The sequence below is a fragment of the Mobula hypostoma genome, chromosome 23 (genome assembly GCF_963921235.1).
Source record: "Mobula hypostoma chromosome 23, sMobHyp1.1, whole genome shotgun sequence".
NCBI classification, from domain to species: domain Eukaryota; kingdom Metazoa; phylum Chordata; class Chondrichthyes; order Myliobatiformes; family Myliobatidae; genus Mobula; species Mobula hypostoma.
In genome coordinates this window covers 46,526,792-46,551,237 of record NC_086119.1, presented here as the reverse complement: position 1 = coordinate 46,551,237, position 24,446 = coordinate 46,526,792, and the positions used below count along the sequence as shown (strand labels likewise).

General features: G+C 43.1%; 1 protein-coding gene across 1 annotated transcript in view; it reads right to left on the bottom strand.

Moving 5' to 3' along the window:
• The window catches only part of orai2 (ORAI calcium release-activated calcium modulator 2), a 51,562-nt gene extending 29,264 nt beyond the window's left edge, over nt 1-22,298 (bottom strand). The window contains exon 1 of the mRNA XM_063031425.1: nt 21,973-22,298. Coding sequence (XP_062887495.1) covers nt 21,973-22,197 — 225 coding nt within the window. The 5' untranslated portion in view covers nt 22,198-22,298. The remainder of the gene's footprint in view (nt 1-21,972) is intronic.
• Nucleotides 22,299-24,446: the final 2,148 nt, after the last annotated feature.

Below are 24,446 nucleotides of genomic sequence, written 5' to 3'. Positions count from 1 at the left end.
CTTTTTGCAAACTTGAGATATGCAGCAATGTTTTTTTTGGAGAGCAGTGGTTTCTGTGGTGTCCTTCCATGAACACCATTCTTGGTCAGTGTTTTTCTTCTGGTGGACACGTGAACAGAGACTTTACCAAGTTTTAGAGATTTCTGCAGGTCTTTTGCTGTTACCCTTGGGTTCTTTTTCACTACCTTCAGCAATCCACGTTGTGCTCTTGGTGTGATCTTTGCAAGAATACCAACTTTTATGGAGAGTAGCAACAGTACTGAATTTACTGCAAAAAGTGAGGGAAGTGCAAGACAGATATATTCTAAATAAGAAGAAATTTTTGAATGGAAGTAGGACACTACCATGGCTGACAAGTGAAGTCAGAGCCAAAGTAAAAGCAAAGTAAAAGGAAGCCAAAGCTAGTGAAAAGACAGGACTGGGAAGCTTTTAAAAACTTCTGCTCCTATATCTTATGGTCGTACTGAATTTGTAGAAAATTTCTCTTGCTGTGTATGCTGAACACTCAGGTCTTAGAAAAGCTTTTGTAGCCATTTCCAACTTCATGCTTCTCTACAATTCTTCCAAGGTCCTCTGAAAGTTGTGTATATATTATTGTGACTTAGCTGAAGATCAGACCACATTTTATGAATAATTAATGCCGAAAACCAGGTAATTGCAAAGGTTCACAAATCTTTTCTTGCAATTATACATTAAGAGCAAGAGACTAACTAGGGAAATCAACACACATTAGGATGAATAAATCCCCAGGCCCAGATAGGATCTATCCCAGTAGCCTCCAATACCAGACAGTGATGCAGCCTGTCAGAATGTTCTCCACAGTACATCTGTAAAGCTTGAGTGTTTCAGGTGCCAAACCAAACCTCCTCAAACTCCTAATGAAATATAGCTGCTGTCTTGCCTTCTTTATAACTGCATCGATAAATCAGGACCAGATTAGATCCTCAGAGATCTTGACACCCAGGAACTTGAAATTGCCCACTCTCTCCACTTCTGATTTCTCTACAAAGATTGGTTCGTGTTCCTTCATTCTATCCTTCCTGAAGTCCACAAACAGCTCTTTGGTCTTACTGATGTTGAGTACAAGGTTGTTGCTGTGACACCACTCAACTTGCTGGTATATCTCACTCCTGTACGCCCTCTCATCTCCATTCAAGGTTCTGCCAACAATGTTATATTATCAGCAAATTTATAGATGGCATTTGAGCTATATTAGCCCCACAGTCATGGGTATAGAGAGAATAGAGCAGTGGGCTAAACACACATCCCCCTGGTGTATCAGTGTTGATTGTCAACAATGTGGAGATTTTATTTCAAATCCGCACAGATTGTGGTCTTCCGGTTAGGAAGTCAAGGATCTAATTGCAGAGGGAAGTACAGAGGTCAAATCTGGAATATAATGAGCAGTTTTATTTAGAAATATAGCATGGAACGGGACCTTCTGGCCCAGTGAGCCGCACCACCCACCAATTTAACCCTCGCCTAATCACAGGATCATTTACAATGACCAATTAACCAGTACATCTTTGGACTGTTGGAGGAACTGGAGCACCCAGAGAAAACCCACCAGCTAACAGGGAGAACGTACAAACTCCTTACAGAGAGCAGCAGGGACTGAATCCAGGTCCTTGGCACTGTAATAGTGCTACGGTACTATGCCACCCCTCAGGTGGTCACTCAGCTCATCTCATCTGTACTGGTCGAAAATGAGCTACCTGCCCTAATTCAACCCTCCATTGCTTGATCTGCACTTCAGGGTTCTGCTAGTATACGATCGAGCACTTCTTAGTTATGTCTCTCTTACCACCTTCAGGCAGTAAGAGTCAAGGTTTGGTGTTGACTCTTGATTCCTCTGTTTAGAGAAATTCTGCTTTCTCTTGGTCAACAGTATGATATAATATTGCATCAACCTCCTCAGTTCCCAATAATATAATCCCAGTCTTACTTCAGAGCTAACGTTTTTCCCCAAAGGTGGTAACACTTCATTGATCAAAATTTTTACTCCACTGCTATCATCTTTCATGTAATGTCTTGACCTGTACTCAAGCAAACGGAAGAAATACAAGGTAGGAATATTATAAATAGTTGTTTACTTTTAAGCTGCTACTTCAAAATTAAGCTATCATTATGAACATGGGGCCATAGCTGGAGACTGGTTAAGGGGAGATTTCAGACTAACATCAGGAAGATTTCTTTACACAGTGAGTTGTGGACATATGGAACAAACTACATAGTTGTGTAGTTGAGAGTAGAACCTTAGAGACTTTCAAATCTAAACTCGATAGTTGTTTCAACACACTATGTGAATAGGAATTTGGCAAGCTTTGTCGGGCCAAATAGCCTGTTCTTGTCAAAAACATTCTAATGCTCTATTTCCAAAATAAACTTCTTGCTCTTGATTTCTACGCCTTACCTTGCTAGGGCAGTTTCTCTGTATGCTTCTTCAACCTCTTTCTGTACATACTGTATCTACTAAATATTTCTGAATGAATACTTAAGGTCTTTCTGTTCCTCCATATTTGTCAGCATTTTCCCATTTGTTTATCATTCCATGTCTTTTTATACTTTCCCAAAGCACCATCTCATTTTCTGTCATTTATTACTCTACTTCTTGCTACAGAATCCAGTTTGCATTCAATTTACCACTCTCGCTCAGATCTCCTGGGCTTCTGCATTTGACCATAAGGCATAGGAGAATTAAGCCATTTGGCCCATTGAGTCTGCTCAGCTATTCCATCTTGGCTGACTTATTTTTCCTCTTAACCCCATTCTCTTGCCTCCCCATAACCTTTTATGTCTTTACAAATTATGAACCCATCAATCTCTGCTTTAAATATACCCAATGACTTAGCCTCTACGTCCTTCTGTAGCAATGAATTCCACAGATTCACCATCCTCTGGCTAAAGAAATTCCTCATCTCTGTTCTAAAAGGATGCCCTTCTATCCCGAGAAGGCCCTCTGGTCTTTGACTCTCCCACTATTGGAAACATCTTTTCCACATCCGCTCTGTCTAGGGCTTTCAATATTCATTAGGTTTCAACGAGATCCCCCTACCCCCCCAAAATTCTTCAGAACTCCAGCAAGTACGGGCCCAGAGCCAAATACTCTTCATATGTTAACCCTTTCATTAGTGGGATCATTCTCATAAATCTCCTCAGGATTCTCTCAATGCCAGAACATCCTTTCTTAGATATCGGTTCGTGTGATGCTATTACTGCTTGGGATGTACAGGAATTTAATTCCGGTGACATCTGTAGGAATTTGCACATTCTCCCCGTGACCACATGGGTTTCCTCTGGGTGCTCTGGTTTCCTCCCACAATCCAAAGGTGTACTGGTTTGTAGGTTAAACAGTTATTGTAAATTGTGCTGATATTAGGCTAGTACTGGATAGGTGGGCAGTTGGAGGTGCAGCCTTTTGGGCTGGAAGGACCCGTACGGAGCTGTATTAATAAATAAAATAAAATCAGCAATTCTAGGTTGCTACAATAAACATAATTAAGGTGAATGACAAGGCTCAAACATAAATCCAACTGAAATTAAAATTGCAGCAGTGAAGTGCAATGAAATATTAAAATACTTATCACAAAGTTATTTCCATTAATAACTTATATTTCAGTGGTTTATTGTTTGAAGTACTGTAAAGGATGAGCATGAAGTAGCTACACTCACTCAGGATGAAGTAAGGCAACATTTCTGAATAGACAATCTTTCTCAAGGAAGCAGCTGGATTGAAATGTTAATAAACGCAACTTGCATCAGAAGAAAAATTAGTTTCTGACAATTATTGACTGAAAAAAGGAAGGCAACTGACAGGAAATATTGCAGCTGCAAGATTTCAAGCCTCATAGGTTTCCCAACTGTTTTAAAATCTTGAAGGAAAACACATTATTAAAATAAAGATCAAATCTGCATTTTGGTACCCTTTCCAAATCCCTCCTTCCCTGCCCCCACCCCCTCAAAATGATTTATAGACATTTAAGTAATGAAAATCACTGTTTTAATATAGAAAACATAGCCAATTTGGACCCATCTGTGTGGTAATAACTAGACAGATGGCTTTAAGGTGTTGAGTCAGGAATAGTATCTGAAATAATACTTAAACCACCCAATGCCCTTTGCTGTCAGTCATCTGTCTCAGAGGTGCAGATGTCCAATTTTTTTTTGAAAAGGCATAATTAAATCCACAATTGGAGCCACAAGCGAGAACAATTGCATCAACTAAATTATTTTAAATTCGTGTTTTTTTTTAAAAAGTCTGCTGCTGTCATTTACTATTATAACAGTGATACCATCTCAGCTTGTCACCCATGTTGCTGCCAAGTGGCTGTTTGCAAGTGTAAAATGCAAGAATTCTTATCAGGGGTCACCCTGAGCAGCTGGGTAACAGAGGACTCTGGTCTGCTCACTGTGACACATATCAAACGTTGCTGGGATATCAACCGGATGAAAGAAGCACTTTGATTGGAATAGGGAGGGATTGCAATCCAGGGTCCCAACACCACTACACAGGTCCTCTGTGTAATGGTACCGTAAACATTTGAAGTACACATTGTCCAAAGAGGCCTCATGAGTGGCACTGGTGCTTTGTACCTAGAATGGGTTAATTGGATGACACAAATGTATATACACTGGACACCAAGTGACTAGGTCCCGTGTAACATCCTCTCAAAAGCATTATGGGTGAAGTACTTAGAGGAAACACTAGTGACTTTTTAAGTCGTCACTTTTTATTGTCATTTCAACCATAACTGCTGGTACAGTACACAGTAAAAACGAGACAATGTTTTTCAGGACCCTGATGCTACATGAACAATACAAATACTGAACTGAACTACGTAAAACAACACAAAACTATACTGGACTACAGACCTACCCAGGACTGCATAAAGTGCACAAAACAGTGCAGGCATTACAATAAATAATAAACAAGTCAACAGGCACAGTAGAGGGCAGTAGGTTGGTGGCAGTCCAGGCGCTGGGTATTGAGGAGTCTGATGGCTTGGGGGAAGAAACTGTTACATAGTCTGGTCGTGAGAGCCCGAATACTTTGGTGCCTTTTGCCAGATGGCAGGAGGGAGAAGAGTTTGTATGAGGGGTGTGTGGGGTCCTTCACAACGCTGTTTGCTTTACGGATGCAGCGTGTGGTGTAAATGTCTGTAATGGCAGGAAGAGAGACCCTGATGATCTTCTCAGCTGACCTCACTATCCACTGCAGGGTCCTGCGATCCAAGATGGTGCAATTCCCGAACCAGACAGTGATGCAGCTGCTCAGGATGCTCTCGATACAGCCTCTGCAGAATGTGGTGAGAATGGGGGGGGGGGGGTGGAGATGGACTTTACTCAGTCTTCACAGAAAGTAGAGACGCTGCTGGGCTTTCTTTGCTATGGAGCTGGTGTTGAGGGACTAGGTGAGATTCTCTGCCAGGTGAACACCAAGAAATTTGGTGCTCTTAACGATCTCCACGGAGGAGTCAATGTTCAACGGAGAGTGGTCGTTCCGTGTCCTCTTGAAGTCAACAACCATCTCTTCTGTTTTGTTCACACTCAGAGACAGGTTGTTGGCTCTGCACCAGTCCGTTAGCCGCTGCACTTATGACTCATCGTTCTTGCTGATGAGACCCACCACGGTTCTGTCATCAGCGAACTTGATGATATCACAAAGTATTAACTGTCAAGACAGCGCCAGTGAACAATGCAATCAATGGAGATGTCCTTCAGACAGTTCACAAAACTACTTCTTTCAAATATGATTCTATTACTGAGCTGTGTGCGACTGGAACCTGTGATTTACATTTTGATGGTGTGTTTTTGGACCGATTGAGCTATCTGGTGCTTTGCTGTCTCTGAGGGAGTTTGTTGAGGTTTGGAGCAGGGTGCATGGCCTGGAAGCCAAGAGGGTTGGAGCCCATGATCGACTCCATCTCTCGACGATCTTGCCGATTACAGTGTTGAGCGAGACAAATCAACAAGGATGAGAGCAGTAGGCAAGCGAGAAGATGGTGGCGCGACGGCAGCGTGCGCGGCCTCTCTGGTGATGAATATCTGTTATTGGTCAAGTAGGGGACCGTGCACAATTCTGATTTGATGGAGACAGACGTGAGTGCATAGCAGAACATCTGGAAAACTTCTGAAATGACTGCTTTGCTACCACTGCTACTGTGTGGTAACGGGAATCTCTGGAGCTGTAGGCCTCGAAATCCTCGGCTTTGTGTGTTTCAGCGGCCGGGGAGAGGTCGAAGGCGCTCAGGAGGCTGTATCGGAGAGGCTGCTCGGAAGCTCGGAGTTTTTGGACGAATGGACTCAGGGTCGGCTGTGGTCGGCTGCTTCCAAGGTATCGGCAAGTTGACGGTGCCTGGAGGTTTATGGCAGGGAGTTTCTCCCTTTTGCCGCCGCTATCGGGGACTCAGGAGTTGATTGACTTGGGGACTTCGAGACTTTTTTTTTACTGTGCCTATGGACTGTTCTTCATCAAATTATGGTATTGCTTGCACTGCTGTAACTATATGTTATAATTGTGTGGTTTTGTCAGTGTTAGTCTTTGGTCTGTCTTGTTTTCTGTGATATCACTCCGGAGAAACATTGTATCATTTCTTAATGCATGTATGCATTTCTAAATGACAATATTTTACTGTGCCTATGGACTGTTCTTCATCAAATTATGGTATTGCTTGCACTGCTGTAACTATATGTTATAATTGTGTGGTTTTGTCAGTGTTAGTCTTTGGTCTGTCTTGTTTTCTGTGATATCACTCCGGAGAAACATTGTATCATTTCTTAATGCATGTATGCATTTCTAAATGACAATAAAAGAGGACTGAGTGTTCTCATAATCTAAAAAAAGCAAGTGTTCAGTGCTGTCTGCCTGTGTTGACTAGTCTCCCTCTCCCTTGCTGCTGCTGGGGGAAGGTGCTGGAGGCTTGGGTCTGGGGCAAGGTTTGACATCCAGGACATGCATTCTTCTCATTACTACCATCAGGGAGGTGGTACAGGAGCCTGAAGACACGCGCTCAATTTAAGAAAGCACTTCTTCCTCTCAGCCATCAGATTTCTGAACAGTCCATGAGGCCATAAACACTATATAGCTATTTCTCTTCTGCGCTATTTTTAAATACAACTTAGTTATTTTTCTTGCTGTACTGCTGTCACAAAACAAATTTCACAATACATCAGTGATAATAAACTGGACTCTGATTCTCAAGTCTGGAAATAGGCAATGCTGCCCACTCTCCTTGTTTACCTGTTGCACTGAACACTTTGCCAAACCGATCAGGACGAACCTGGGTGTGAGGGGCATTAACAGTTCAAGACAGCAGTGACACTCACACCAGAGTGTTCTGCTCAGACCCACGATCAGTCTGGAGATTGATCAGCATCTGCAGTCCACATGAACTGACCCAAGGGGCCAGAGTCACTTGCACTATGAGTGAGGCTACGTTGTGGCCCAATTGATCCTCTGTGACTTTCAGCGCGAGGTCCAACTACCTGAACATGTGAGGGGGGGGTGGGTGGAGAAGAAGAAAAATAAATAAATTGGGCTTAGAGGAATCAGGACACATGGCTAGAAATGGATAGACAAGATTAAATAAAGTGGGAACAAGGGATTACTATTCTTTCAATAGGAGGCAAGAACCTGGTCACCAGGTGCAAGGTGTGGGTCTGGCCTACACCTGCTTCTGTGCCAAGCCATCTTTAATCTCATCTGGAAATCCAGAGTGCAATACATCTGTTGGGTTATAATGAACAACCCTTCAAAGAAAGGGTGGGGGAAAACATACCCAGCTGGGCTCACTTCCTTTTTACATGGCTGCATCGAGCTATGTGAAGAACCAAGGTACTCAAACATCCAATGGCACTAATGTTCTACCTATCCCTGGATTTGAAAATTGGGCCTCGCCTTACTACACCATATTCCATTCAGGTGAACCTTGCTACATCGCCTGTCCCTCAGAAAAACTTTCAACAAAAAAAAACCTTTAACCACAAATCCATCAGGCAGTAGTTAGCTTAAAATGCTCTGCAGGAGATGGACACAATCAATTCTATGAGATGCTTTCCCAAGCAGGATGCCTTGTTGCCAGAACTCTCAGATAAGCACAAAGACCTCTCTTGGCTGGCAGTGAGACGGAGCCCTCCTTGTCAAATTCTTCCTGTGTAGTCAGAATCTCTCGCTCACCACATGCTGCCTACAAGGTATCTGTGGCGATGACAGGGCCAGTCATCCAGGACTATGTGTTTGTCAAAGCCTGAAACAAAAAAAGATGCAGTGGCCCTTGACAAGGTTCACCCGAAGCAGTTGTGTTACAGAGGACTCTAATCTAATTGCTGCTCCAGGACTGATGCACATTCACACAAACATCAACTGCTGCAGGAAGACCATCAACTTGATAAAAGATTAACTTTGGTCTGCCCAACCTTGTAAGTTTTGCTGTGGAAGATGTCCACAGATGAATGCAGCAAGCTGGCACATGTTGCACATGCTGAGAGATGCACAGAAGCTTGGTGTAGACACCACAAAGGCTTAGTGGGGATGTACCACAGTCGAAGACCCGGCTGCCACTAGACACTGAGGGGCTGGGCCCTGCCTAGCAGCCTCTCGAATGTTTCAAGAATGTATTGCTTGAGGAGGAAGTATGAGTGGCATCAATGCTTTGCAAGAGAATACAATGATCTGATGGTTAAATGAATGTACTGAAAGACCTGCCCTGGTATCATGAATAAAGTACGCTTATGAACTAAAGCTACAAATTTAAGCAAATAGGGTTTGTCCTGTATTTTGACTGTTGGCTTGTACCTCTGAATTATCTCGCACTAAAAATAACATTTTTGTTAAGAGTGACTTAAACTACAGCTAAACCAAAAAAGTAGAATTTCATTACACAGCAGTATGCTAATTGCATCTTTACAATTACACTAAAAACTGAATTCTAATAAAAATCACCTCGTCTCAAACTTTGTGAAGACTGCCAGCTTCAAATGAGGAAATTGTAAAGTTACTGTTAGCCACTTGTGACTTTTTTTACAAACTGACTCCAGAATTAGACATTTGCAGTCAGAACTGGACCACAAAGTTACAGATTTGCCACCAAAGCAAAATACTGAACCTGAAAATCTTAAAACAAAATTGAAAGGGGTGCAAATACTCAGTAGGTATGGTAGCATTTCTAGAGACTGAAACAAAAAGAGTTAACATTTTTTAATGAAAGGTCATCAAGCTGTAAGATCAACTCTTTGTCCAATTTAAAGTTCAAGCTCTTTGTTCTAGGATAATGTTATCTGGCATCTAAATAGGAAAGAATTTTTAACCGTAGTGGTTTTGAAATTCTTGGGAACACATCGGGTTGATTCATTGTACATATTTGAAAAATTCATAGAAAAAGCATATTGTACAATTATGCTCAATTCCATTATGATTAACTTAAACTTGTTAACTAAATAAGCACAAGTATCTTTAGCCTACAATGTGCATGATTGACTGTAGGTTTCCTACTAAAGTCTGTGATAGCCACACCCAAGTCAGCAAACCTGCCCAACCTGTTGAGTAGATCGCACATTGTATTATTTTAATTCTAAATTGGTTTCTGGATGCTCTTGAATGTCAACGTGTCTAAGATCTGCTGTCAGATTCTTGTAGAGGGGAAGTTTAAGACTCCTAATGCCCATCACAGGAAGCCCTCAATGCTGAAGACTGACCTGGCTACTTAGTGCAAATTACCACCACAACAGCTCACAACTGACCTCATTTCTGCACATCTCTTAGCAACAACTATATTTGATGCTTCTCAATTATATTGGCTGTCTGCTTCAGAAATATGTAGTGTTTACATCTCACTTATTCACTGTATTCTGGATAGGCTCCACAATCTGTCTAGTTTCTATCAAGAAATCTTAAGGAATCTAACGGGTTTACATGCAATATCCACAAACAATGAAACCTTCCTTAAAACGAACATAGACCTTACCCTTTACTAAACTTGGGTGGTGTCTGGAGAGCATTTTGAGATTTAAAAAAAAACAAGGCAAACATGGTTACATAATGAAAACCATGTTAGTTGAGCACTTCATTTTCAGGGATCCTAACCTTCACAACATTTCACATCCAAAGGGTCTTCAGTGACCAATCATGACAAATACATGTTTAACAGCCTAGTTCACAAATTAAGCAAAGGAGCATTATTGCAATGTTGTCGGGCACAGTAGACTTTAATCACCAGACCACAAGACTATACAATATAGGAGCAGAATTAGGCCATCGCGTTTGATCCACCATTTCATGATCTATTCATATGGAGTCATTCATGATGACAGATGACGTAATAGCCACAGCTCTACACACCATCCTTACACACCCGAAGAGGGATGCTTATGTGAGAATGCTGTGAAGCTCAGAGACCTCGGCCTTCACCCTGCCTTGTGCAGCTGGATCCTGGACTTCTTGTCAGATTGCCAGCAGGAGGTAAGAATGGGCTCCCTCACCTCTGCCCCTCAACACAGGAGGCCCCCAGTGCTGTGTCCTAAGCCCCCTCCTTTACTCTCTGTGCACCCATGACTGTCACCACCCACAGCTCCAATCTGCTAATAAAATTTGCAGGTGATACTACATTGATTGGCCTCATCTCAAAAAATAACAAGGCAGCCTACAGAGAAGAAGTCATCACCCTGACACAGTGGTGTCAAGGAAACAACCTTTCCTTCAATGTTGCAAAAACAAAGGAGCTGGTTGTGGACTACAGAAGGAACAGAGACAGGCTCACCCCTATAGACATCACTGAATGTGGGGTGAGAGGGTGAACAGCTTCAAGTTTCTTGGTATATACATCACCAAGGATCTCACGGTCTGTGCATGCTGGCTGTCTGGTGGAAAATAAAGCACAACAGCACCTCTTTCACCTTAGACACACACACACAGGAGGGAAAGGAACAGTCAATGCATAGGGTTGAGATCTCTCGTAAGGACTGGAAACAAAGGGGCAGAAGCTGGAATAAAGGGGTGAGTGAAGGGGAGAAGCACAAGCTAGTGGGCGACAGGTGAATCCAGATTTTTTTTGGGGGGGTGGGGGGAGTGAGAATTATGTGAGAAGCTGAGGGGTGATAGGTGGAAGAGGCAAAGGGCTGAAAAAGATGGAATCTAATAGGAGAAGATAGTAGACCAAGGAATAAAGACAAGGAGGTGGGAAACCGGGGGGAGGAAGGAGTGAGTGATGGACAGGTAGAAGAAAATGAAATAGCAAAGGGACTAATGTGATAAAGGGAAAACCTGGGGGGTGGACATGGGGGAAAGAAACAAAGGGGAATCTCCTACATGTTCCTCCCTAGAGGAACTAAAGACAAGTTGCAACAGGTGCACTCCCAGTTAAGTGCTGGAAGCACGAGTCAACATTTTCAGGAAACGGGAAAAGTGGTGAAATAATATTGGTTCCATCAGCTACAAGACCAAATCTGCTGGGAATAACCACATACACAGCAGTGTAATGAATACTTAGAAAAGGTGGGGTGGGAAGAAAGAGGCAAATATGCCATTCAAACATTCTCACAGCTTACTAAATCTTCTGGAATCAAAAACATTTCTTTTTTCCCCCTCACCTTCAATTACTGACTGAGCCATATTGCATTTGATCATATTTTGCTAACTACTTTGTGCCACATACTTTCTTTCAAACTGAAAGAAATGACTCCTGCTTCCAGAACAACACACAAAACACTGGAAGAGCTCTGCAGGTCAGGAGCATCTAGAAATAAATAAACAGTCTACATTTTGGGCTGAAAACCTTCATCAGCACTGGAAAGAAAGGAGTAAGGTACCAGCCAAATCACTGACAAGTTGCATATACCAACAAATTGGCTTGTAAAAGCCCAATCAACTTCTAACAAGCCATTTTATGCAGTAGGTTTAAATTAGAACAACTGTCCACATGCATTTCCAGGATACTTAGCAATACTTAATAGGTTATAGCAGAGTTCCGTTCCTGTGAGGTGTCAGTAACCTGTACAGCTCGCAGGTCAGAAATACACTTCAAATCAAGTTCCCATGCAAGAAAAGATACTTGCAACCCACGGCAGCTGGCAAATCCATCCAGTGGTCTTTCAAATGCTTGTTCCTACGTACGGGCTGTACATTACTCTAGAGAAGACCTGAAGTAGATTGCAGGATTAGGGGGAGAAAGCTGGGGCACCAGACTAAATTGCCAGATAATAAGCAGAATTTCTGTTAATAAGCTTAATAAGCAGAATATCTGTTTAGATGTCAGTTTGGAGAAATGTAAGGAAAACGATCTTGGTGCACTTCTGTTAAAGGTGAAGAGATGGGAGATGTGCTAGCCATTCCTTTGCAAATGGCAAGGCCTTTGGCAGCCATTACACAACACTGGGCCAGCTTCCACAGCTTGCCTAATTCAATTTGTGTACGGGTACAAGCTTATGTTAAGAGGAAGCTGAAATTACATAACCAAAATTCCCATCTCTCTCTCTCTCTCACCTTCTGAAAATGACCTTCCTCACTGCTCTTTTCCCTTCTGGAGGTAGTAATAGTGCAAACTCGATTTCTTACATCACTTGTACTCTTTGGATCTTCTTTTTACAATCCCTTTTATTCAAATACCTGACTTTTGCTTTAAGTTTGAGATTACAAAGGTAGCTCAACTGAACCTCCTTTAAGTGGCAGTTTGCAAGAACAAATGGCTGCTTTGTGTTTGACCAAAGATCTATCAAAGACCCCACCATCTGGGCCATGCCACATTCTCACAGCTACCATTAGGCAGCAGAGACAGAAGTCTGAAGTCCCAGTTTCAAAATCAGCTACTTCCCTTCAACCATTCTAGTGGCACAACCTTAATCACTATCACAGTAATAGCAACACTATGACCACTTTGACTTTACACCACAACAGAGTTTGTTTTTGTTCTAATTGTGTTCTTTCTTGTAAACACAGAACAGCACAGCACAGTACAGGGCCTTTGGCCAATGACATGCTGACCTTTTAACCAACTCCAAGATCTAACCCTTCACTCCCACAAAGCCCTCTGTTTATCATTAAGCCATGTGCTTACTCTCTGAAGTGACCCTAATGCATCTGCCTTGACTACCAGCGTCAGCAGTGCATTCCACATGCCCAGCAGTGTTCAAAAACCTACCTCTGACTTTCCCCCCATACTTTCTTTCAATCATTCTAAAATTATGTCCTCTCTTATTAGTCATTTCCACCTGAGAAAGACATCATCTACCAAATCATCTCTCACCCTCCTTCACTCCAAAAAGAGCCCTAGCTCGCTCAGCCTTTTCTCATAAAATGTGCTCTAATCCAATCTCCTCTGCATCCTCTCTAAAACATCCACATCCACCTGTTATGAGGCAACCAGAACTGAAGACAATATTGTGGTCCAACCAGGCTTTTATTGAGCTACAACAGTACTTTGTGGCTCTTGGACTTAATCCTCTGACTAATAAATGGCAACATACCATATACTTTATTAAACACCCCATTAACTTGCACCTCAAGTTTCAGGAATCTATGGACAAGGACCCCAAGACCCTTCTGTTCCTCTACACTGCTAAAAATCCTGCCGATAACCCTATAAACTGCCTTCAAGTTTCAGCTTCCAAAAGGAGGCCACTGTAGCAAACCAGTTAGCACAATAATAGCCCAGGGCACTGGAGTTCCATTTCGATACCGTCTGTCAAAGTTGGATTGTCATTCCCAATGAGTGCTCCAGCTTCCTCCCGCAGTCCAAACACATACCAGCTAGTAAGTTAATTGGTCTTTGTAAATTGTCCTGTGATGCTGCTGGGGGGGGAGGGGGTGTTAAATAGGAGAGGTGCTAGGGGTGTTAAATAGGACGGGTGCTAGGGGTGTTAAATGGGGGGGGTGCTAGGGGTGTTAAATAGGGGGGGTGCTAGGGGTGTTAAATAGGGGGGGGTGCTAGGGGTGTTAAATAGGGGGGGTGTTAAATGGGGGGTGCTAGGGGTGTTAAATAGGGGGGGTGCTAGGGGTGTTAAATAGGGGGGGTGCTAGGGGTGTTAAATGGGGGGGTGTTAAATAGGAGAGGTGCTAGGGGTGTTAAATAGGACGGGTGCTAGGGGTGTTAAATGGGGGGGTGCTAGGGGTGCGGCTCATTGCACCAGAAGGACCTGTTCCATGCTGTATCTCTAAATAAGTTAAATAAAACGATTCATATCATACTTATCTGGATTGAACTCCAGCTGCCCACTTCTCAGCCCAGCTCTGTATCCCATCAATGTCTCTTGTAACTTACGGCAACCTTCTACACAATTTACATAATCAATCTTCATGTTATCTGTATACTCAGTAACCCACCCTTCCACTTCCTCATCCAAGTCATTTATAAAAATCACAAAGACCAGGAGTCCCAGAACAGATCCCTATAGACTACCAGTGGTCTTTGACCCCCAGGCAGAAACCACTACATATACTACCACCCTTTGCCTTCTGTGGGCAAGCTAATTCTAAATCCACACAGTCAAATTTTCCTGGATCCCATGCCTCCCGACTTTCTGAATGGACCTACCACGAGGAATTTTGTTGACACATTACTGAAGACCACATCTACTGCTCTACTTTCATCAATTTGTTTTGTCACTTCCACAAAGAATTCAATCAGGCTCTTGGGGCATGAGCTGCCCCTCACAACACAATATTGATAATACTTAATTTGATTATATATCTTCAAATGCTTATAAATCCTGTCTCTAAGAATTGTCTCCAATAGTTTGCCCACCACTGACATGAGACTCACCAGACTGTAATTCCCAGATTATTTTAATTAACTTTTCTTTAACAAAGGAACAACATTTGCCACTCTCCAATCATCTGGTACTACTCCTGTGACCAGTGAGCACACAAAGATCAATGCCAGGGAAGGCATAGCAGTCTCTTCCTGTATCATACCCCAGCTAGCCCCAGGGACCTAACTACCCTATTATTTTTCAGAAGCTGCAGCACATCCTCTTGCTGAACATAACATGTCCCAGCATATTGGCCTGTTCTACACTGTCCTCGCATTCATCAAGGTCACTCTTACTTGTGAATACTAAAGCAAAGTACTCACTAAAGATCTCCCTGCCTCCTCTGACTCCAGGCATGTGTTTCTTCCTTTATCCCTGATTGCTCTTACCATCACCCTACTCATCCTCCTGTTCTTCACATACATCTCAAGTCCCCTTCCAGCTCTCCTAAGTCCCTTCTTAAACTCCTTCCTAGCTCTCTTACAACTCTCAAGAGCCCTCTCTGACCCTTTTTTTCCGTGTATATTTTGTTTAATTTATGATTTTTTTTTGTGAATGCTGCTCAGTCGATGTTATCTGCATGTAATGCCGCTGCAGAAAAGTTTTCATGTACTTGTGCATGACAATAAACTCAATTTGGACATTGAGAACCAAGTACAATGGACAGTGTGCAAATTCATCATTGATCATATTTAAATATTATTATTTGTAAGTATTTTCCACAAAAAAATAAATTGCTTTAAATTCTCCTCCACATGGTACAATTCCATTGATAAAGTCTTCACTGTTTATGGTTCAAGAAAATCATAAAGACATAACATTTCCAAACAGGTCTAGAGGCCACATTTTCACAAGTGACACTGTTGGTGGCAACCAAGGTTTCTGTAGCAGAAGATTTTTAATGTAGTTAGGCAATGACCTTCGAGACACTGCTCCACTACGATCTCTCTTAGCTAATGCGCCACAAGTTGATGATTAACACTACTCCACCACATCTTTAGGGAGAGCTAAACTTCTTAGCAATTCTTTGCATCTCTCTCTCTCTCTCTCTCTCTCTCTCAAAAGGAATCATGATTAATCACCTGATATCAATATCTAGAAATCATTGGCTGCTAGGAGATGGATTGACCTTTTCAGATTAAATTACTACTGCCAAGTAGATTTTGGATGAAATGTCAAAAAAAAAAGACCACTCTTGGATGCAAGAAGTATGTGAACAGAGTTCACCCAGCACCCTGGAAAAGATTTATTCTTCATTATCATTTGTAAAAACCACATTGTGCATTAATTAACTCATTATAGAAATAAGTACATTTTAAAAGTGATGAACAGGTTGTAAAGCATTTTAGGTTACCTCAGAATTTGAGCAAACCTTTTTTGCTCAACAGACACTAATTGCAAGAACTTGTACAACAAAATCAATATTTTTTCTACCTGTGTTAAACTTTGCCAGGCTAATAAAAGGACAGAAATTGTTCGATATTCAAGCTGTACAAGCTGGATTTTTTAATGTAGTGGTTACTGAAAATTCCACAAATTAATGGTTCACTTGCCAAATTCCCTTGTATCTGAAGCACACACTAGATTAAAACAGATGAAAGCTTAATTTCACACATTACTCTCAGATTATAAATGACAGAAGTGAGGTGGGCTGTGGGTTGAGTTGCAGCCAGACTAACTGCATGAAAAACAATACAGAATTTCTGGCAACAAAGACGATGATGTGGCATGCTGGATGCAACCGGATAGTTTCATTGGCTTCTGACTGATTAAGCCTACTCAGTGAGGGGCCAATGGGAGTTAACATTACTAGTCCAAGGTCACACCTTATGTGGTCACACGGAGGGATTAAAGCTGCATCGATAATGATTTAGACGGGTTAAGTGAATGGATGGGTCATGGTTTATAGAATATGACAAATTGTAGTGGTGCATTGTATTTTTTTGTTAAATGATGAATACTGAATGGTTCTGGTGATCTGGGTGTCTTTGTACAGAAATCAATGAAATTAACTATTTGTTTATTGAGCTACAGCACAGAATAGGCCCTTCCGGTCCTTTGAGCCATGCCACCCAGCAATCCCGATTTAACCCTCACATAATCACAGGACAACTTACAATGACCGATTAACCTACCAATCGGAGGAAACCAGAGCACCCGGAGGAAACCCACACGGTCAGACGGAGAACGTACAAACTCCTTACAGGCAGCAGCTGGAATTTAAGTGTGTTGGTTTTCATCACAAGATGAGGACACAGGGATTGAGGATCCAACAGGAGGTGCTGTAACTGAAGATATACTTACAATAAAGGGCATACAAAGGTTTAGCAAGCTGTTAGTTGGGATGGCAGGTTTGTTATGTGGAGAAATGTAGCAGGCTGGGCCCATATGCTACGAAAGCAAGCAACATGAGAAGTGATCTCATGAAACAACAGCATTCTTACAACAGGGCTTGGCAGGAGAAATACAGGGATGATATTTTCCCGGTTCGGTTGGTCACAATAACAAAATTAGAGGTCAACCATTAAGGATACATACACATACACACACACACACACACACACACACACCCCCACCCCCAGAAGGCATTTCATCACTGAATTTTTTCACTTCAGGCCTGGAAGGCTGTTGCTATGTTCAAAGCAGGAACTGATTGATTTTTAGATATCAACAGTAATCAAGAAAAATGGGATTAGCATATTTTGTTCTCTCATTAAAACGGTATAATTTATGTTTTTTTCCTTGGGAATACTAATTCTAATGATGCTATGTGCCTGCAGTGTTGCTGCAAGTAAGCCTTTCACTGCACCAAATACCTGCAGGCGTATTTGTGCATTCAGTACCCACATAGGCCCTTCCGTTCAACAGGTCAAGAGTAACTGTGTTGCTCAGACAGCTAGTCCCATTGCCCTCGAAACCCTCCTAACCACATAATCATCCAAATAACTTGTAAATACTGCTAATGCGGCATCATTTCTGATAGCTCATTCCAAATACACACCATTCTTTGTGTGAAGCCATCGCCCCTGGTGTCTCTATTAAAAGTCTCACCTCTGATCTTAAACCCATGCCTTCTTGCTTTTAGCTCCCCTCCCTGAAAAAGACAATATGCTTTCACCTCACATCAAAGTTGCTGGCGAACGCAGCAGGCCAGGCAGCATCTCTAGGAAGAGGTACAGTCGACATTTCAGGCCGAGACCCTTCGTCAGGACTAACTGAAGGAAGAGTTAGTAAGAGATTTGAAAGTGAGAGGGGGAGGGGGAGATCCAAAATGATAGGAGAAGACAGGAGGGGGAGAGATGGAGCCAAGAGCTGGACAGGTGATTGGCAAAGGGGATATGAGAGGATCATGGGACAGAAGGTCCGGGAAGAAAGACAAGGGGCGGGGGACCCAGAGGATGGGCAAGGGGTATATTCAGAGGGGCAGAGGGAGAAAAAGGAGAGTGAGAGAAAGAATGTGTGTATAAAAATAAATAACAGATGGGGTACGAGGGGGAGGTGGGGCATTAGCGGAAGTTAGAGAAGTTGATGGTCATGCCATCAGCTTGGAGGCTACCCAGACGGAATATAAGATGTTGTTCCTCCAACCTGAGTGTGGATTCATCTTTACAGTAGAGGAGGCCATGGATAGACATGTCAGAATGGGAATGGGATGTGGAATTAAAATGTGTGGCCACTGGGAGATCCTGCTTTCTCTGGCAGACAGAGCGTAGGTGTTCAGCAAAGCGGTGTCCCAGTCTGCATCGGGTCTCGCCAATATATAGATCTCATGTGTCCATCAAAGATCCTCACCACCCAGGCCATGCTCTTTTCTCACTACTGCCCTTAGGTAGAATGTACAAGAGCCTGAGGACTCGCACCACCAGGTTCAAGAACAGTTACTACCCTTCAACCATCAGGCTCTTGAACAAAAGAGGATAACTATACACATTTAAGGACTCTTACCTCGTTATTTCATGCTCATTATTTATTACTATTTATATTTGCAAGCTTGTTGTCCATTGATCCTGTTTACAGTTACTGCTCTATAGATTTGCTAAGTATGCCCGCAGAGAAAGAATCTCAGGGTTGTACGTGGTGACATGCATGTACTCTGATAATAAATTTTACTTTGAAATTTGAAGTGCAGCCTCACCAACATCTTATAGAACTGCAACATAACATGCCACTCCTATACTTAATGCCCTGACTGACAAAGTCTAGCTTGCCAACTGATTTCTTCACCATCCTATCTACATGTGACACCACTTTCAGCAAAATATGCACTTACACTCCTCGGTCTCTGGCTCCCCAGGGCTTACCATTCACTGCTCAAGTCCGACCCTGGTTTTACCATTGATGCAATACCTCACATTTATCTGTATTGAAATCCACTTTCCAATCCTCAGCCCACATACCAAGTTGATCACGACCCCCTGTAATTTTTCATAACCTTCTACACCTGAGCAAGTCTTAGACTATCTGCAATTTGGTTACCACGTTGACAAGTCTACAGCAGGTCTCACTGGCTCTCCATTCAGCTTTGGAGCACTCAGATAACAGCAAAACACATGTCAGGCTGTTGTTCATCTATTACAGCTTGGTGTTCCACACCATTATCCCCTCAATCCTACTCATCAAGCTTCAAAACCTGGGCCTTGCTCCCTCCCCTGTGTGACAGGATTCTCAATTTCCTTATCAGGAGATCACAGTCAATGCGAGTCGGTGATAATATCTTCTTGCTAACAATCAACACAAGCACAACTCAAAAATGCTTGCTTAGAGCGCTGCTCTACTCTCTCTATACTCAGGACCGTGTGGGTAGGCACAGCTCAAACACCATCTATAAATTCATTGATGACGTCACTGTTCTTGACAGAATCTCAGATGGCAACAAGGCGTACAGAAGTGAGGTAGGTCAGCTGGCTGAGTGGGTGTCATAACAACAACCTCGCTGTCAATGTCAGCAAAAGCAAGGAATCGATTGTGGACTTCAAGAAGGGGAAGTTGGGAGAAAGCATGCTAGTCTTCCTGTCAGTGCTGAAATGGTGCTGACTATTGACTTCAGGAGGAGGAAACCAGAGGTCCATGAGCCAGTCCTCATTGGTGAATCAGAGACAGAGAGGGTCAGCAACTTTAAATACCTTGGTGTTATTATTTCAGAGGACCTGCCCTGGGCCCAGCACACAAGTGCAATTATGAAGAAAGCACAGCAGTGCCTCTACTTCTTTAGGAGTTTACAAAGATTCAGCATAAGAGCTAAAAATTTGACAAACTTCTATAGATACGTAGTGGAGAGGATATTGATTGGCTGCATCTCAGCCTGGTATGGAAACACCAATGCCCTTGAACAGGGAAAAAATCCTACAAAAAGTAGTGGGTACGGCCTAGTCCATCATAAGCAAAGCCCTTCCCAACACTGAGCATATCTATACGGATTGTTTAACAAGAAAGCCACATCCATCATCAGGGACCCCCACCACACAGGTCATGCTCTCTTCTCACTGCTGCTATGAGGAGGGTGGTACAGGAGCCTCAGGACTCACACCACCAGGTTCAGTAACGATTATTACCCTCAACCATCAGGCTTCTGAGCCGAAGGGGATAACTTCAGTTGCGCTATCCTCAAATGACCCCACAACCTATGGAAGTTGCTGGTGAACGCAGCAGGCCAGGCAGCATCTCTAGGAAGAGGTGCAGTCGACATTTCAGGCCGAGACCCTTCGTCAGGACTCGGCCTGAAACGTCGACTGCACCTCTTCCTAGAGATGCTGCCTGGCCTGCTGTGTTCACCAGCAACTTTGATGTGTGTTGCTTGAATTTCCAGCATCTGCAGATTTCCTGTTGTCCACAACCTATGGGCTCACTTTCAACGGCTTATTTGACTGTCTTGGTGATACTGTTAATTTATTATTACTATCTCTTTTCGTATTTGCACAGATTATTGTCTTTTGCACATTGGTTGCATGGCCAATTGGTGCAGTCTTTCATTGATTCTATTCTAGTTACTGGATTTATTGAGTATTCCCACATGAAAATGAATCTCAGGGTTGTATATGGTGACATATATGTACTTCGGTAATAAATTTACTTTGAACTTGGAGCAAGTTTCCTGCTTCTTCAGACTGACCAAAGTGAAAATGTATCATAGTTCCCTTACAAGGCTAGAGTCATGAGATTGATCAAGAACATCAAGATCAAAGCAACTTTCATCAGTTTCATCACTTTCATCAAAGTGGAGGATCAACATGGATAAATTCCTTCTGTATATGTGAATTAACCACAGCTCGGAACACACTACATTTCTCTCAGGTCCCAGTTGTCAAAAGGCAAGAATAAATCTCATTACCATTAAGACAGAACCACTTGAGAGGCTGCAGACTTTAACTCATTTAAAAGAAAAAACAGATTAACAGTTTGGTTTTTAATAAAGTTTGAAATGTTATTGTCATCAGCCAACATGAGAGATACTATTGCAAATGGAATAAGGCTAAAAATTATTGACCTATAATTGTGCTACAACACATCAGATAAAATCATTCTTTACACAGGGTTTATCTGACTAGACGAGGAAAAAGTTATCTCTGGCTAGATTATTGATACCGACACTTTTAATGCACATTTATGCTCTTCTAAATAAAGTATTTCCACTCATATTTTAAGGCAGAATTTCTAGAGGGCTCACTGCCGAGAAAGAGCATTTTAACACATCATCCAACTGCCAGTAAACAACATTCACATGGTAAACAAAGCCCGTCACAAACAATGTAAACATATACCACACGTTCTGCCTTCCAATACTTACTCATCCCTCTGGTAACACACCTTCCCTCATCACAATATGACTGCTCCCACATCACACCCTCATGCTCTACAAATATCCGCAATTGCTCTTCATCCCTGCACGGGGTGATCCCGTCTCCCTACAAGTCATAACTGTCTAATCTTCGAAGTATCTTCCCAACCCCATCTTCCTTTCACCCCAGAATGTCCAGTAAAGATTTCACTTCAGTCTCAAATGTTCTCGGCTATCGTCTGCCACCCTCAACCCCTCCCCACAATCGTCTGCCCCCCTCAACCCCTTCCCATCATCATCTCCCCCCTCCAACTGTAGCCTGCCCCTCCTCAGTTTCCTCCCCGAGCCGGAGCCCTGGTCCAGTCTGAGCAAGTTCCGGTGGCATCCGTGGATGATCCGGGCAGGGAGACGGTCTGGCTGGATGGAGCTGGTCCACGATCGATCACTCACTCACTCACCATGGCGAAGCCGGACAGCAGCGCTGAGGTCCGGCTCGACGCCTTAAGCTTGGCCCGGCTGAGGTAGAGCTTCCTCCAGGATAGCGCCTGCACCGAGTGATGGTTGGAGGACACCAGCTCCAGGTAGCTCCGCCGCACCCAGTCGCGGTAGTCAGCCGCCCCTCCTTCGGGCTCCGAGCAAGGAGGAGCAGGGGAGCCAGCCGGCGCTGACCGCTCGGAGCTCATCGCCACACCGGAGCGAGAGCTCGCCTCACACTGACCGCCACCGAGCCCGCGGACCGTTTATGTGTGACCCGCGGCCGCCAGAGGGAGCTGCTCCTCCGTCCCCGGGCTCCACCTGGGGAGGCTGCTCAGCCGCTGCACGGGCTGGGGATTCAACCAATCCCCGGGAGAGAGGGCAGCAGTTCACCCAATCACTGCGAGAGAAGGGATTCCGCCCATCACTGGGAGACCAATTGCTGGGAGCGAGAGCCTGGATTCAACCAATAATAGAGAGGAAAGAATCGCCGGGAGTGAGGGTTTCAACCAATCACCAGGAGGGTAGTGTTCTACTAATCATCGGAAGAGCAGGATTTCAGCCACTTCACCAGAAGGCATTAAACCAATCACTGTTTCATTGGAGGTGGGGGTAGGGGCTCTCATTCTTCATTGGGAGCAGAATATTCTGCTAATCACTGCTTGAAAGGGAAACCGGGCATGGCATTCAGCCAATCACTGCTTTATAAGGGAGTTGCAGGGCATTCAACCATACGATGCTTCACTAGGTAGTCAGCTAATTGTGCTTCATTAAGGTGGAGAGGCAACCAATCAATGTTTCACAGCAGGGAGGATGTGGTTGCCACTTGGCCAATCACGACTTCACTAGGGAGAGTACCCAGTCAATCACTGTCACCATCTGGGGCTGGGATGTTGGGTTGCATTGTGGTTTGGGTTGGAGTGAGGGTTAAGTAACAAGTTAGAGACCATTGATTGGTGGCAGGGATCAATATGATGATCAACAAGTGTCTAGTCTGTTGGGAAGGGTTGGGATTATTACATCATCAGGACCTAGGAACTAGTTTCGCAAGTATCTCACAATGGTGACAGTAGAAGACAAGAAGGTACAATCTAGACCTCTCAAGCCTGCTTTGCCATTTAATAGGATTGTTCCCTTAACTTGCACATGCCTATTTTTCTCAACCTTTCATCCCTTGGTTATTAAGTATCACTACTCCCACCTTATTAAATATACAGATGTTCTGTGCCCTCCTCTCCTTGTGGAAGGCAGCTTCACATGTCTCTGAGAGGAAGTGTTTTGCCTCACCTGTAAATTAACGATCCCCTTTTAGATTAGATTAGATTAGATTCAATTTTATTGTCATTGTGCCAAGTACAGATACAAAGCCAATGAAATGCATTTAGCATCTGACCAGAAATGCAAAGAATTGTGTTATTTACAAAATAGCTGCGAATAAAAAAAGTTATTTTTTTATTCGCATAGTTATTCGCATTCGTACAATACGGATGCAATACTGCTTAACGCTGTGATGAGAGGTTCAGCCTCAGGGAAGAAGCTCTTCCTGTGCCTGCTGGTGCGGGAGCGGAGGCTCCTGTAGCGCCTACCGGATGGGAGGAGAGTAAGAAGTCCATGGTTAGGGTGAGATGCATCCCTGATAATGCTTTTCGCCCTGCCCAGGCAACATTTATGGTAGATGTTCTCAATGGTGGGCAATTGGGTGCCGATAATCCGCTGGGCAGTTTTCACCACATGCTGGAGTGCTTTGCAATCCGATACAGGACAATTGTCATACCACACTGAGATGCAGTTGGTGAGTACGCTCAACAGTAACCCTCAGTTTTAGTTTTTCTCACAAGGAAATATCTTTCTCAATTCACTTTATCATAATCCCTCAGGATCTTAAAATTTCAATCAAGGCCCACTTATTGCAGTGGATATATGCCCAACCTCCACATCTGAGACAATCTGGCCATTTGAGCCGTTAATCTAATGAACCTTCAATGAAGTGTACTTATGTTTTCAGAGGATGACCTGCAAAATGAAGGTTTTCACTGTATCTCTGTACATGTGACAACAATAAACCAATTCTAATGTCAACATATTAAGATTTTTCATTGGTAGTTAGTATGAAGGTCAAATATAGAGGAGGCAGTTCAGTAACTTACAGTGCTTCTAATGAGCTGGATTCTTATTTAGAAAGGCCCTGTTTAAACCAAATGAGCAGCCCTATTAAACCTGATTGGACCATGATTGCCCAATGACAGACATGCTAGGAACTAAAATTTCTCATTTCTGCCAGCAACACTCTTACACGGAAACAACACCAATAAAATTTCCTTTGCAAAGAGTAGATGATCTACATAGCCACACTTTAGTTAGGACAATTTGTTCTCTAGAGTATTTATGAACGAATTGATTTGCCAGAATTTATCACTGACACATTGTGTACTGGAAACATTGATACTTCTGCATGTAA